At 55.4% G+C, this 16,051-nt stretch overlaps 1 protein-coding gene across 3 annotated transcripts in view; it reads right to left on the bottom strand.

The window, feature by feature from the left end:
- The window catches only part of RAB40C (RAB40C, member RAS oncogene family), a 28,167-nt gene that overhangs the window by 11,782 nt on the left and 334 nt on the right, over positions 1-16,051 (bottom strand). Inside the window, exons 1-2 of one of the 3 annotated variants that reach the window (XM_044746870.2) lie at positions 15,734-15,790; positions 15,389-15,602 (exon numbers count right to left, since the gene is read on the bottom strand). In XM_044746870.2, coding sequence (XP_044602805.1) covers positions 15,389-15,530 — 142 coding nt within the window. In that variant the 5' untranslated portion in view covers positions 15,531-15,602; positions 15,734-15,790. Of the gene's footprint in view, positions 1-15,388; positions 15,603-15,709; positions 15,791-16,051 lie in introns of those variants that run through there. The other 2 variants (XM_044746871.2, XM_044746869.2) reach the window with 2 other exon arrangements.

A 16,051-nucleotide genomic window follows, 5' to 3' on the forward strand; every position in this document is an offset into this window, starting at 1 on the left:
GTCGGGGGCTCCTCAGACAACAGGCTTCTCAGGGAGCGCTGCAGAGGAGAACTGGAGACGGATGATGGAACAGCTTCACCACTGAAATGAGCCGGACTCAGACACGGGCCGTGCACTCAGAGTGCAACCCACCAAGTTTTGCCCAGGAGCCCTCTGGCTGTGGCTTCTGGGGACAGGTGGCTGCCCACGGCCTGGCACTGGCATGGGCTGCCCCAGGAAGGTTGAGTGGCCTGTGTGAGGGGACTGAGGAAAGTGGGTCGCAGATCCCTACAGCAGACAGCAGGGTCCAGCTGAGGACAGCCTAGGAGCCGGCCGGGAACGAAATGCCGAGAGGTCGAGACAGGGTGGCGAGCCCCTAGGCTGACATGGTCACTTGTTATCAAGAAATCTCAAATATATTCTTCATGTTCACTCTGTCTCTCACCCCTGCCTCCCAAATCTGGGTAAAAACTTAACAGCGTGCTCTATAAATTCACAGAAAAGACAGACATAGTAAGTCCAAAAAGGGGGCTGCCAGGAGAGGGCAGAATCCCCCGCTGCACACAAGGACAGGCGTCCGTCAAATTCCACTCCTGACTCAGCTCTGACAGATCTTAAGATTTGTCGCTGGAGAATTTCAATCACCCCTGAGCCTCCCTCACTTCACCCCATCAGTCCTTAAATACTGAGCAGCTCTTTGAAAAAAATGATGACCAGAGGTTTCATTTAAATATTTAACACCTCACACAGCACAGGCATGCCCCTTCAGGACAGAAATCTGCTCCCGGGAGCCAGGGCAGCTGCCTGGGCACACACAGGGATGGCCAGGCCTCTCAAGGGCTGGGCCCCTGCACCCAGCACCCGTGACTAACCCCCAAGGTGGCAGGAGCAGCTCACACACGGGGAGGGGTCACGTGGGGTGACCGGGTCTCAGAACCTAGGACTGCGGACACTCCCGAGATGGACACAGGGCTTGGGGAAGCCACAGGAGCCAGTGGTAGGTGACCAGAGGCTCCCAGGGCAGACAGGAGCTGCTCTCCTCTCTTTTTCTGAAAGTGTTTAGGGCGTTTTCTTTGCTCAGTGTTCCAGGGGGTCTTTTTCACTCTCTGTGCTGGGAGCCCGCAGAGCTCCTCTGTCCCTGGTCTCCCATTAGCCAGGGAGTGACCGCTGGGCTACTGGCCAGTTTTCTCAGCTTTTTCCCCATCTCTGTCTTTGTCTTGCATATTCTGGGAGATGCCTTCAACTCTATCTTCCAGCCCTTCTCTGACCTTTCAAAAAATTCTGCTATTTTCAACTTAATTTCTAAAAGCTCTTTCTGGTCTCCGAATGTTCCTTTCTTATAGCGCCCTGTCCTTAGTACAAGGATGCGGTCATCTCTTTGTATCTCAGACAACACTGATTATGAGATGAAGGTTCTCAGATGTCTTTCCTCACACTGTACCAGCCCTTGGCTGTCCACTCGCCCTCAGAGACCCTAAGAAGCTGCAGAAAGTTCTAGGCGACTCTGGCTGTGAGCTGGGGTTCATGATGGAGCCACCAGATGCCTCGGGATGTATGGTGGTCGCTTCTCTTGAACTGATGACTGTTCCGGTAAAGAACCCTCTGCTGCCTCAGGCTCCTACCTCAGCACTAGAGGCGGGAGCGGCCAGGGTCTCCCCAGGTGGAATGGACTTGTGCTCAGCCCTCGACCATGCCTGATACTCCCATACAGTAGACCTCCTGTGTCCCTGCTGGGTGTTGCCAAGCCATTCAGCCCCCATCCTGACACCAACTAGTCCTCTTTGCGCTGAGTTCAGAGGGGCCTGGGGGCACAGGGTGCCGGGTCCAGGGCCACGGGGTCCCTGCCACGCCCTCACAGCCCAGGCTTCAGGTCCTTGCATTCAGCATGGCAATGGCGCCACCTCCCACTGCCACCCCTCTCTCCTGACCACTCACACTAGGCTCTAGGGATCTCTTTTCGATCGTTTCAGTGGGGCTTCTGAGGGGCGTACCAATTCACTTGACACAAATGACTGCGTAAATCCCCACTAGACACCAACTAGACACCAGGCATTGTTTGGGGAGCTGAAGGGGCTCATGCTGCTGCCCAGCTGTCCCGCACCTGCACCCAGACCAGGAGCTGCAGCGGGTCCCCCCAGGGAGATGTCTGGAATGTGTGGGGACATCGTCTGTTGTCGTAAGCTCAGGAGGCACAGGCCAGGGACTCCAGGTGAACCACATGCACGTGACCGCTCTGCACCACAGGGAACCGTCCTGACCACCACCGATGCTCCAGGCCCGGCCAGGTATCCACACTGGGAAAGCACCTGTGTGCCCACTGTCGCACCACGTTTTGCAGGGGGGGCACCCCTTGTGAATCACAGGAGACTGTGTTTTAGTTTGTTCAGAATTTTGAGTTGCTCACCATTTTGGAAAAAAAATTACATCACCCATAGAAACACCCGCACCAGGTACATTTTTACTGCCACCTCCTCAGCATCTAGTACAACTGTACCCAAGCGCTGACAAGCGCTGGTCTCAGAAAAGCCTGATGTGCGAGGGTGGCGCAAGGTGATGGCCTCCTGACACGGCCCCACCGCCTCGCTGGCCTGGTGTCCCGGTCCTTGACAACAGCCGAGGTGGGTGGAGTGAGGCAGAGCAGCTGGCTGGCTCCAGGAAGTGCTGACGGAGGCTGAAGGAGCAGGGACATTATCATCACCTGGCTGCTGGCTCTGCCGCCCTTCAGAGGATTTCACAGCACGGAGTCAGAGAAAGGAGGTGGAGGAGGAATGGTAAGAAAAACTCATTAGAGTTTCAACTCTCTGGAACATCACTGTGTTTCTTACAGTCGCCCACACCCTGGTGATCTGAGGAGTTCACCAGGGTACCTCCTCCTGCCCTGGGACTCACCTGACCAGTAGGTGTAAGCAGAGTTGTGGGGACCCACAGGAGGAAGGCCAAGCACTGGGCAGCGCTGACCAGAGGACACCACCCTCTGTTTCCTCCCGGCTTTCCATGCTCAGGAGTGGGACGTTTGCCACCTGAGTGGGGCATCCATGGCCTTGTGGCCAGCCTGTCAAGAACAATCTGGTACAAGAGCCACTCTCCTCGGGCTGGCTCTTCTCCACTCAGGGCCCCACAGCAGTCGCTCTGCAGGCCAGTCATGGAGTGGAGCTGCAGCAGGAGCCACTGGATGGAGCAGGCTGTAAGCCACACCTTCCTCCCCCACTTCCCTCCTCCAGAGCTCCCAGGTGCCCAGCCCTGACTCAGGTCAACAGAACCCCGAGAAAGTCCATCTTCACTGCACCCCAGGAAGTCACAAGGTAGTTGGGGCCAGGGGAACAAACACACACAAAAAAGAACCAGAAATTCTCAGCTGTCCGCTCAGACCTGCCCACTCAGCCTTATTCTGGGTGTGTAAATCAAGATTGCCGGATGTTTTTAAATTCGATTTTCCACTGCTGAGAGGGAGCAGGGGCGGGTCAGAATGAAGGCCACTACGCACAACCCAGCTGACCTCTGGGTGAGGGCATTTCCCACACACCTGTCCAGACTCAACTCAGACCCACCTGAAGGGGACACGCAAAGAGGGACACTCCCCGCCCAGAGAGCACATTCACCGCCACTTCCTTTTCGTCTGAGGTTCCAATCTTCACGGAAGAAAGGGCATCGTGTATAATTATCCAGTTACTTTCCAACATAATTAAAAGCCACAAGAGGACTTCTAAAACATTCCTAACAGGGCCAGCCCCGTGGCCTAGTGGTTAAGTTTGGTGCACTCCACTTTGGCCGCCCAGGTTTAGTTCTGGGTGCAGACCTATATGGCTCTGTTATCAGCCATGCTGTGCTGGCGGCCCTCATACTAAAAAATAGAGGGAGACTGGCACGGATGTTAGCTCAGGGCAAATCTTCCTCAGCAAAACAACAAGAACAACAAAATTTGTAATAATGAACAAAAAATGAGTAATAAAAGACTGGATTAAGAATGAAATAGGGTCCAGCCTCATGGCTTTGTGGCTAAGTTTGGCATGCTCCGCTTTGGTGGCCCAGGTTCAGTTCCTGGGTGCAGACCTACACCACTGGTCAGTGGCCATGCTGTGGCAATGACCCACATACAAAATAGAGGAACACTGGCACAGATGTTAGCTCAGGGCTAATCTTCCTCAGCTAAAAAAAAGAAAAAGAAAAAGGAAAAAAGAAAGAAGGAAACAGACAATGCTAATTGATGTCTTTCTTTACAGCGTTTAAATCAAGCCCCTGAAACTGGAATGCCAGCTAGTGTCTGAGGGAAAGGAAGCCATTCCCAGCAGGTTCTTCCTGCTGTGTGGCTCCCTGATGGGGCTGAAAGTGCTCCTGGGTACCGTGGACCACAAATGCCCTCACAGCCAGGCAGTGACCCACCTGAGCCAAGGTCACCCAATGATTTCATGGAAGGCTCCAGCAGCAACATGGCCCTTTGATACTGGCAGGAGATGCCGCTGTGTTGAAAGCCCAGGTCATTGGTTTTCTACGTAGAACTCCCAGGTCTCACCTCCTGGGAAGCATGGCCCCAGCCAGGCTGTCTGAACAAGCGATGTGCACTCCGGTGTGTTTCCAACAAAGCATCCAATGCATAATGCGAGGATGCCACCCCAAACCCAAGACCGGCAGCTGCTGTTTCTTAGTGTTACTTGTTAGGGAGAGAAAACGAGCTCCCACCAAGTTCCCAGAGACAGACGAAAAGCAGAGGAGGATTGTCTGGGTCTTCTAAGAAAAAGCTTCTGTACGATAGGTGGACATGCAGAAGTGCCCAGGATCCATACAACAGCCGTCCTGGCAGTCCCAGGCGCAGGAGGTCCTCCTGGACATGCGTTTGGCCCAAGGCACCTGAGACGGTCCTGTGGGCAGGTTTCTCCCTTCCTGGCTCGATAAAGAAACTGCCCCATGGAGAGGCCCATATAGCCAGGAACCAAGGGTGGCTGGGTGCTGCCAAGAACCACGTGAGCTTGGAAGGGACCGTGCCCCAGTCAGCACCTGACTGCAGCCTGTGAGAGACCCTGAGGCCCTGTGAGGACCCAGAGAGGCTGTGCCTGGATTCCCGGCCCACAGAAACTGCGCATTAATAAGCGGGCACTGTTTAAGCCACTCAGTTTGCAGTAATTTCTTTGTCAGCTCAGGCTGCTATAACAGAATACCACAGACTGGGGAACTCATAAACAACAGAAACTTATTTCTCACAGTTCTGGAGGCTGGAAGTCCAAGATCAAGGCACCAGCAGATTTGGTGTCTGGTGAGTGCCTGCTCCCTGGGTCACGGATGGCCGACCTTGCTGTGTCCTCATGTGGCAGAAGGGCGAAGGAGCTCTCTGGTCTCTTGTATGAGGGCACTAGTCCTATTCACAAGGCTCTACCTCATGATCCATCACTTTGGGGGTTGGGTTTAAACGTGTGAACAAACATTTAGTCCACAGCAATAACTAATACAGCAGTAGTACCAATACTAACACAAACAGGCACTCCTCTGAACAGCCACTGTGCCCACAAAAACCCATGGAAGCCAAACAATAAGAACTTTCATGAGGGTGTGGTGGGCAGAATAATGGCCCCTCAGAGATGTCCATGTCCTGATCCCTGGAGCCTGTGAACATGTTTCCTACAGGTCAAAGAGACTTGGCAGATGTGATGGGGCCATGAGGAGAGAGGAGAGAGGATCCTGGGTTACCCGGGCAGGCCCAAGGTCATCACGTGAGTCCTAAAAGGTGGGGAGCCTTTCCTGGCTGAGTCAGAGAGATGAGAGGGCAGGAGGAGCAGAGATTCAAAGCCTGGGAGGGCCCTGAGCAGGTTCTGAAGATGGAGGAAAGGAAACACAAGTGAAGAGTGCAGGATCTCCAGAAGCCAGGGCAGCCCTGCGTTCACAGCCAGCAAAGAAAGAGATCTCGGTCCTACACCCACAAAGAACTGAGTTCTGCCAACAACTCAATGAGCACGGAAAGAAATGTCCACTAGAGCCTGCGGCAAGGAGCGCGGCCCGCCAGCACCTCAACTGCTGACGTGTGGCCCACAGAGCCACAAGGTAATGCGGCACAGCAGGGACAGGAAAGGAGCACTGAGGTGAAAAGCAGCCAGAGGCTACTTAGTGAAGCACTATGTTTACTATAAACACACTGGATGCAAACTAAAACTCCATCCACTGGGAACGGTTACACCACAGAAGGGGACCCACAGGACTGAGCGCCATACCGCTGTTACCGAGACACAGCCCCTGCCCACCAGCACGGCTGAACAAAAGCAGGACGTGGAGCGAGCAGGACTCTCACGCCCTCCTGACAGGGCAGAGGCTGTCCACCTGCTGTGGAATATTGTCTGGCGGTGTCTTCTCAGGCTGAACACGCACACTCTACAGCCCAGCAAGCCCGCTCCTCAGGGGAGCCCCAGCAGAAACGGGCACTTCTGTTCGCCAAAAACCTCTATGAGAATTTCACAGGAGCACTATTTAGAACAACCCGAACATGCAAACCACCCAGAAGCCCACGTGCAGAAGAAGAGATGAACACACTGCCCAACTCACAAGCGGAACGTCACAACACAGAGACGGGAGACTACAGCCACACACCAACGTGGCTGCATCTCAGAAAAGGGAGAGAGAGCCAGACACACAGAGTACACACTGTGGGACTCCATTCACAGGAAAACTCCAGAAGTGCAAATTCGTCCGTCACATAAAATCAGCAGCTGCTAGGCCCGGAGCAGAGGGGTGGGCTGTAGAGAGCGGGAGGACTGAGTGTGGCGATGGGTCCTCAGGTGTGCCACCTGCCAACACTCAGCGAACTTCAAATGGATACAGGTTTCTGGTACATAAATTACACCTTCCTAAAGCTGAGTAAAAGGAATGCAGAGCAAGGGGAACTCTCAGGCATTGCTGGTGGGAATTCAAGACGACAGCACAGCTTTAGGACACATGTGTGACCCAGCAACACCACTCCTGGAGCCATGTCCACACAAGGATGTGGTGCATGTGTTTCATACCACTGAATCATACACTTACAAATGGCCAACGTGATAAATATGCCTACTTTACCACAAAAATAAATTTTTAAAAATTTTTAAAGGATTTGTACAAGAATGTTCATAGCAGCATTATTCACCATAGCCAAAATCAGGAAATAATCAAAACTGTATGGATAGGTAAACAGATAAACCAATCGGGGCATATTTGTGCAAAGGAATGCCGCCCAGGAACAAAAAGGAATAAAGTGGTACGTGCGACATGAATGAATGTCACATACATCACGCGGAGTGAACATGCCAAAGACAAGGAAGGCCACATTGTGTGCTTCAGTTCACAGGAAGTTCTGGAGAGGCCAAAGTAACCTCGGTGACAGGATGCAGACCAGGGGGGCTGGGGCTGGGGCCCGACTTCCAAGGGCCATGGGAGAACTTCTGGGGAGGTGAAAACATTCCCTATCTTGATCAGGGCAGTGGTCACAGAGGCGCATACATGCGTCAAAACTCAACAAACCGCCCACTTAAAATGGGTACATTTTACTGTATGTAAACTATATCTTGATAACATTAATTCTTACAAAACGTCAACCCACAGGGATTGACCTGCTCTCGGAGTTTGGATCAGAAGGCCTTTCGATGATGAGGGGCTGAATTACCCTCCCAGATGGGTCTGAATACAGATCAGAGCCCGATGCAAATGCCCATCCCCTAAGGTGCTGACCACACGGACATTCTTGGAACAAGGACGATCTGCTGGCCCCAGTGCCTGCTCTTCAGCGGCCGAGGTCTGCCACGACAGGGCACACAGGTCTGCTGCTTCAGAGCGGAGGAAGGGGGTTGCCTGGTGAAGGTCGGAGAAGGAAGCCGAAGTTATCTAGCAAATTTCAAAACGCCTGTCTACACCGCATGCTGGCTCGCTGGAGGACCTCTAGGGCCATCTGTGGACTGGTTTCCTGTGAAGGAAGAGCTTTTCCTTAATGCCTTAGAAACCAGACCAGACCAAAGCAAAGCAAAGCCTTCTGCTTTCCATGAAGAGCAAGCACACTCTGCACGCAAAACTTAGTGAAATATGGAACGTTAAAAAAAAACAAAACTACTCGTAACTCCAACACTCAGTGATAACCTCCATTAATGTTTTCATGTATTTCACTCCACAATTCTCTCATTTCACATACATTTATACACCATATAATTAGACATACTTCTTTTACCACTTAACAAGATATCAGAGAATTCCCCATATCACTGAATATTCATGAACTATTCCTCCACACCAGCAGTTTTAAAAGCTGTATAAACCTCACTCTATGAAGAGACCATATTTCCACAGCTGGACCCTGAGGCTGTTTCAGGTTTTTCATTTTAATTAACAAAAACAGCCTTGTTTTTCTCTAGTTGCGTCCCTGCTATTCCGCAGGAGAGATTCCTAATTACTGGTCAAATAGGAGGACTGTCCACGGCTCCGGATACGCAGCGCTGAGTCCCTGAGAGCGAGCATGACATGTGCACCCCTGCGTCTACCAGACATCCTCCGTGATGAACTCACAGGGAGCATCCCATTCCATGTAATTTTAAGGTTAAACATCTTTCCACATGTTTTTCATCAGAATCTCTTCTCTGAGGACTCTGTGTGTGGCCTTGGCCAGGTGACTTCAATGAGGAAATACTCCCAGTAACGATACCACGACCAAGTTATTACCCCTCATTGAGGGATCTGGTCACTGCTGATCTGGACCCAAATCAAATCACTTTCCAGTCCAGTGATCGAGAAAGCTGTGCGTCAGTGTGTGACAGTGGGGTGTATGAGCGTGTGCACATGTGTGGCACGCACCCAGCATTGCTGGCTCCCAGGGCGACCGCGGCAGCCTCTGCATGTTGACGAAGGACCCTACCTGCCCCACTGCACCGAGATCTGTGCTCAGGGACACCTCTCTCCTGTCCAGACTGCGTGTATAAGAAAATGAGATTCAGCTCCCGACACCTTCCAGTGGTCAGACCCAGGAAGAGAGAGGCTCAAACAAGGGCACACAGCAATCAATACAAAATAATCGGGTAAGACCTGGAGCTGCGCAGAATGAGCACCATGCTAGGCGGCACTGGGCCCAGTGCCGGTACCCGGGCAAGGTGGGTGGCGGTTAGAGCTCCCACCTCCACAGTGATGTTTAGACCTAAACACAGTTCCTCGGTATTCTGTTAGGTGTCCCCGTATGCCTTCAGTCACTCAAGGCTGTACAAAGCGTCCTAAGTCCCAAAATTGTCACTTACCCTATGACCCATCCCCCGAGCAAGGTGTCACACAGACGTGATTAGCAGGCAGTCCCCCTACTGTGGCCCAGGTGACAGACAACTGCTGCCCAGGAAGGTCCAGGCTAGCGACAACCCAGCTTACGATCCCAAGAACCGCCAGACGGAACGCAGGCCTGTCTCAGCCACAGCACTGTCGCCCAACCTGGGAACCAAAGCAGTGTGTTCTGACCCACCTTCGTGACTTTCTGAGCTCACAAACACGTGTTTATCACCCAGACGAGATCTCCGTCCAGGGCTGAGACTAACTCACTTGCCCAGAAATCTGGCACCTGGCTGACTGCATTTGGACACTTTCCAAAATCTGTGAAGTGCCTGCCCATTTCCAGTACTTCCATTCTCTGTTCTTCCTCAGAGATGCTGGGACACCCTCTCTCGGGATGGGGACATCTCTCTCTTGAGATGGGGGAACATCCTCTCTCGGGATGGGGACATCTCTCAGGATGAAGACGTCTTCTCTCAGGATGTCTCAGGATGGGGACAACTATTTCTCAGGATGGGGATATCCTCTCTTGGGACGGGGGCATTCTTTTTCGGGATGGGGATGTCCTCTCTCAGAATGCAGACATCTTCTCTCTCAGGATGGGGACGTCCTCTCTTGGGATGCTGGCCTCCTGACACCACGCCCTCTGCACTCCTTCTTGATTAGACCTTGACTGGACCACTCCTCGCCTTCCCTTCCTCCTCGCAATCCTAAATGCCCATCTTTCTGAGCACCCCATCCTGCATGAATCGCTTCCCTCTTACGCATGCTAGCCAAAGGGCCATACCACTCTGCTATGTGAATACCTAGAGCCTTGAGGGGCCGAAGCTCATGGTCATGCCCCACCGTTCCCGCTCATGTCCTTGGGTCCCCACCACCACCATCAATGCTGGGTTTACACAGTCACCTCTGTCCCCCATCTCTCCTCTACCCTCTGAAGAACACATGTCCACAGTCAACAAAGTACCCACTATGCTGATCCTGGAAGAAGAGAATTGTGCACTGTGGACATCAGACTTTGCTTGTCAGCTCGACGCGAGCATGATCATAACCAGACAACCTCAGCTACCTCCTTATGCTCAAGGTTCAAGTTCACTTGATTCACTTGTATTTACCCTCATTCCCACTTTCCCACCCTAAGGATGACCCCACACACCCAGTCTTAGCTCGGCCAGCCCCTTTCCTGGTCTCTGTCACCAGCTCTCACAGTCCTGACATCCTCTCAAATACCCAGGACAGTAAATTCAGACCCACAAGTCATCTTCCTTCCCTTCTCACATTCCTTCTGCAGCTTGCTCCAAGCCAGGTGCTGGATGCCAGGACCTTTCGCCGCTCTCTCCAAATGCCTGATGGAGACGCCCTGACTGATGTGGCCCCACCACACCCCATCAAGAGGCGTGTCCCCCACTAGGTGCCGCCCACTCCCCAGCCTGGCTCTGACTCCAGCCCCTTCTCCTTCTCCTCACAGGCTGCAGGGCCTCAGATCAGTTAGGGGGACAGCTTTTCAGGGACCAGCAATTTCACACCTTGCCAATTACAATTCAAACACAACAGGAGGCAAAAGTGTCCACAGGACCCTTCCCACCTATGTCCCCAACTCCCTGTCAGGGATTCCTTCCTGGAGCACAGTTCTATTTATCATCCAAGCCATGAACATTCCTGCTGATGGGAACAATGACAGTACATGTACACAGCACGACACAGCAATGTCATTGCAGCTGCACACCCCTGCCAGAGTGAGCCGGCTCTGCGCTGCTGCTGTTATCTGCTTGAGCTTATGGCAAGTACTAAAGATTGAGGAAAAAACTCAAAATTGAAAATATCCTACCTACTCAACCGTTTCCTGAAAATCCAGAAAAAGCCACACCAGTCCAAATTATAAATCAGCCTAATTAGCAGCATCTGAAGCAGATATTGAACCCTGTCCTTCCTAGCCTGTCATCCTCTGAGGGAGGGGTGGGTTGACATTTACACCACAGAGAGCAAGAGCCTCCGACAGAGGGGTAGATAGGAGGAGTCCTGCCACATGCACAGATGGGTCTGAGCACCGCCTTTTGTAGCCTTCTGGAAACGGGTGGCTTGCTGCCCTGGCTGGTGGCTGACCCAGGGAGCTCTCACGGTTTTGCTTTGCTGGGTGCAGCCAGGGCAGAAGCAGCACAATGAAGGGAGAACAAATGGGCCTCTGACCGGTCCCAGGCCCCAGGGCAGAGGGAGGAGGCAGCCCCAGAATCAGGGACAGAGGTGCCAGGAGGGCGAGAAAGTACACGGAGGAAGGAAAGAGTTCAGTTTGAGATGCAATGAGGACATGAGAACAAAAGATATGGGAAGTGCTGGAGAAGAGGATTGTGGTCACCAGAAAGAGGAGCCAGGTACAGCGGGGAGGTCAGGGTGAGGGTACAAGGGCACGTGGTAAGAAGAGGGTCATCCTGGACAATCCCAGTGCCAGGCTCCTGGCGGCTGCGCTCTGATTGAGGAAGGCTAGAGAAAAGCATCAACCAGGAGCTCAGTGGCCAGCCACCAGCCCAGGGCCAGGAGAAGGGGGTCAGGCAATCAGTACCCAGGAAGACAGTGGGAGCAAGGCCTGTGCTGCCCGTGACGGATGCAGGTTCTCAGCCTAAGCCTACTTCCTCATCTGTAAAACAGGATGATGACGGTGCCTCCATCGCAGGGTGGCAATGAGGACCAGACAAGGAGCAGAGCAGAGGAGGAGCTCAGCACCAAGACTGGCACACATCTCGTATCTGCCAAAGGAAAAGCAAACTCCAATAATCACCCAGAAAATGGGTGAAATCCAGGACATAAGCGCCCAACCAAGAAGAGAGGAAGAGAAGGGACTGAGAGGGGCTGCGTGGTGACTGAGTGACGAACATCAGGTGGCTGCCAGCACAGGGACGTTGCACACAGGCTGCTTGTTCACTTAAAACACACATTCAGTTAGCACCTCCTGTGTGCAGTCTCATACTAGCACTGGGGACAACACAACAGACAAGACACCAACAGTACACAGTCCAGAGACACATCCTGACTTGGGAAAACAGCACGGGGAGCGTCCAAAGATGCAGTTTCCCCTGGGTTTGGACTGAGGACAGAAAACAACTTCCGCCAGGTGAGAACAGACATTTGTCCAGTGAAAAACAGCACAGCCGGGGCTGCAGGGAGCTCCAGCCTGGCTGCTGGGTCGCTGACACAAGCCCTGGCCCACACTCTGGCAGGCTAGGGGTGCAGGACATAGCTTCCTCCCCCCATGGGCACAGCAGGCATGTTTGGTCCCACAAACACAAAAATAACCAGCAGGTCCCAGACATCAATCACTGCAGACCTTGACGCTTGCCCAGCTTTGTCCACACCCATCACAACCGCCTCACTCCTCCTACCTACTGGACCTCATTTCTCCCCTCCCTGCCACACCCTGGGCTCAAAGGACGCGAGCGTCCTATACACTCAGCAACATGCACCCCCAGAGGAGCAGAGAGAGATGGAATTATGCCCACCCTCAAGTCTTCCAGGACGTGGGCATATCGACTATAATCTGTATCCTGTTGGCCCCCAACCCTCACATGAAGATTTGTTGGAGCCGAGGCACAAAGGACATAACTGCCTTAATCGAGGATGTTCACTACCCTCAGGAGAACTGGACCAGGCCCGTGCACCACAGCAGGACGCCTCCTGGGCTCTGAGGTACACCCAGCTTGTTGCCTCGGGGTCAACATGGACCTACCACCCCAGAGTCCCAAGCGCCCCAGAGCAGAGGCAGATCTGGCAGCGCACTCAGGAGTAGAAGCTGCTCACAAAACACTCGAAGCTCCTTCCTGCCAACTCTTACACCCAAGACTGCTTGCTGCTTCTGCTCTGGAGCATAATTCCCCAGCGGATGGCCCCAGGGGAATCTCTATGCAAAGTGATCTTCTGCTCTGTCCCAGGGAGAGCAGAGGCCCTTCCCCTCAAACCACGGCTATGTATTAAGAAAAAGACATCTCCCGAGATGAAAGCTTCCAGAACTACGGAGGCCTACAAACATGGCGTGCATCAGCATTACCAGATGCCAAGAGCCTCCTGTGGGCTGCCACAGGTGTTGGCACCTTGTCATATATGGCTCGTCACTGCTTCAGGTGCTGGCGCTAGAAAAGGCCACTCTGATGACTCACATGTTTGTGAAGCTGGAGAGAGCGACATGCACTCACGTACCTGTCTGAAGAACAAGCTAGACAAGACTTCAACGCAGGTTAGCAATCTGGTTGGTCCAAAGAAGGAGGTTTGGTTACACGCCCTTCATGGGGTGGGGACCTCCCTGCCACCACAGGTTATCTGCTCCTGGTTAGAGGAACCATGCAAGTTTAGGCCGAAAACAAGAAGCCTGGAAGCATGCTGAGAACTTTTAACAATAAAGAACAAAAAAAAATACACATATATCCTTTGTAAGAGAATCAGAAATTAAAAACTCCTGAATATCACAACTCAAATTCGCAAATTCACATGATGTCAAATCCTGAGAACCAACTGCTTCAGGGCTTCCATGACCCGCAACATTCTCCCTTAGGAAGACCTCGGAGAAGCAGAAAGAAGTGCTCTCCAATCCCCCACCTCCACTCTGATAAACAGCACCGGGCCCTAGGGTCGGGAGCTGATGTCCTGACCTCATGCTGCGCACATGTGAACCTCGACGACCCCTAGGCACAGGCGGCCTGCAGGGCCCGGTGACTGTGCCCCGGCCCCAGCAGCACATGGAGCCTTTCTGAGAGCGGACCTGCCTCAGCATTCTGGCAGAGGACCCTCCACTGGACCAACTCCCTGAGAGTCTCTGACATCGCCATCTCCGGCATGTCTCCACGTTTTACTCAACACCAGTGCCGCTTCGGTCAGTGTGTCACAGGAAGTGTGGCAATGCACCCAACCTGACAGAGAGGACGGGAGGTGGGTCCTCTCTCTCCAGCTAGTGGCTCTGTGTTCCCTGGGCACTCACTGCACCCGGCTAAAGCACCTGACAGTGAAGCTGAGCTGACGCTCAGAAGTGCAAATCATCATGCCCGAGGCAACCCAACCCGTCTCACGCCCTGCACGACACACACCGCGCACTGGCACTGCGAGCCTGCCAGGCACGGGGCTCCAGGAAGCAACACTGCCCCTGGGAAAGCGACTCAACCGCCCACTGAGTCGAGAGGAACTCCTCCAACAGTCACCGCCAAGTATCCACTTAGGTGGCAGGGACAGGAGAGCGCCCGGCTAGAGCCCAACAGGAACCCTCCTGTCACAGCCCTGGGGGGGCCTCAAATCTTTCCTCTCTCACCTAAAAACTAACCCGGGCTCTTCCCTTCTCGCCCTCGGAGACGTCTCCTCCGAGCTGGGGCTGAGCGCACGCGCCGCGGGAGGCGGGCAGCAAGGACCCGGCGCAGGCGCCCACTGCTGAAGCTGCTCCAGCGGGAGGGCGTCCAGCCAGACCAGGTAATCCAACCACCCCGACGAGCCCTAAACGGGAGAGTCGGCAAAGGAGCGTCCACGCTCTCAGCTGCCCAGGGGCAAGCGGTTCAGCAAAGAGCCAGCGCGCAGAGCGGTCAGACAGGACCGACGACGCCCAGGAAACAAGGCAACAGGCGCCGCAGAGGGCAGGGCTTTAGGAAGTAACATCGGCCACAAAACACGGCACCTCCAGGAGCCTGGACGCCGCCTGCCATGAGCAGGGCGCTGCCTCTAAGGCGACACCCCTCGCGGCGGGGACCGGCCCAGCGCAGAGGGGCGCCGGCCCCACACCTCCCCGGCCACGTCCAACGCGTAAGTCGAGGCAGGCGCAGACACGTCGTCGGCGAGGTGCATGTGCTGTGCACTCTGATCAGGGGCCACAGAGGCTGCCAGGACGCTCAGCAGCGTCGCGCACGGGGCGCTGTCTTCCCGCACGCCGGGCCGACCCCGAGCACTGAGCGCGCCCCTCGGGGACAGCCTGCCCCGGAGGAGCCGCCCTCTGCGCGCAGGCGCCCCGGGGCCGTGAGAACCCGCCGGCCGCGCCCGCACCGCACCCCCGCGCCCCCCAGCCCGACAGCCCCGCGCTCGCACCTCCCCGCCGGTGTCACGCCCCGCGGGGGAGCCCTCCGCCCTCGGCAGCCCCCGCGCAGCCGGTCCCGCCGCGGACCTGCCGCCTCCCGGGGTGCGGGCGGGCGGCGGCCCTTACCGTTGCTGTAGGCGTATGGGGACTCGGCCGCGCCGTCCTGCAGGCTCTCCAGGATCTCGCCCTTGCCCACGTCGCTGTCGCCCACCAGCAGGAACTTGAGCAGGTAGTCGTAGCTCTTGACCGGGCTGCCCTGCGTCCCCATCCTCCTCACGCGCGCGCGCGCCGCGCCCGCATGCCCCCGGCGCCGCGAGCACGGCCACAGGCTGCGCCCGACCTGCGGGGCGGCGGGGGTCGGTCAGCGGGGCCGCTCGGCCCGGGCCCGGCGCCCCGACCCCCCCGGACTGCCCCGGACCGCCGCCCGCCGGCGCCCGCCGCCCGCACCTGCTCCGCCGCCGCCCGCCTCACCTCAGCGCCGCCGCCGCCCCGCCGCTTCCCGCACGGCACCGCGCAGCCCCGCCGCCCCGCCCCCGGCCCGCGCGCCGCCATTGGCCCCCGCCACCCGCCCGCCCCTGCCCATTGGTCCGTGTGTACGTCCGTCACGACCGCCCCGCCCCCGCCGTTTCCCACACAGCGCCGCGAAGCCTCCGGTCGCCCTGCCCCATGGCCGCCTCCACGTCGTCGCCATTGGTCGTCCGTCGCCTCGCCTCCCGCGGCCATTGGTTCGCGTACACGTCCGTCATGACCGCCCGTCCCCACCATTCCCTACACAGCGCTGCGGAGATT

This window comes from Equus asinus, chromosome 14, assembly GCF_041296235.1.
Source record: "Equus asinus isolate D_3611 breed Donkey chromosome 14, EquAss-T2T_v2, whole genome shotgun sequence".
In the NCBI taxonomy this organism is placed as follows: Eukaryota; Metazoa; Chordata; class Mammalia; order Perissodactyla; family Equidae; genus Equus; species Equus asinus.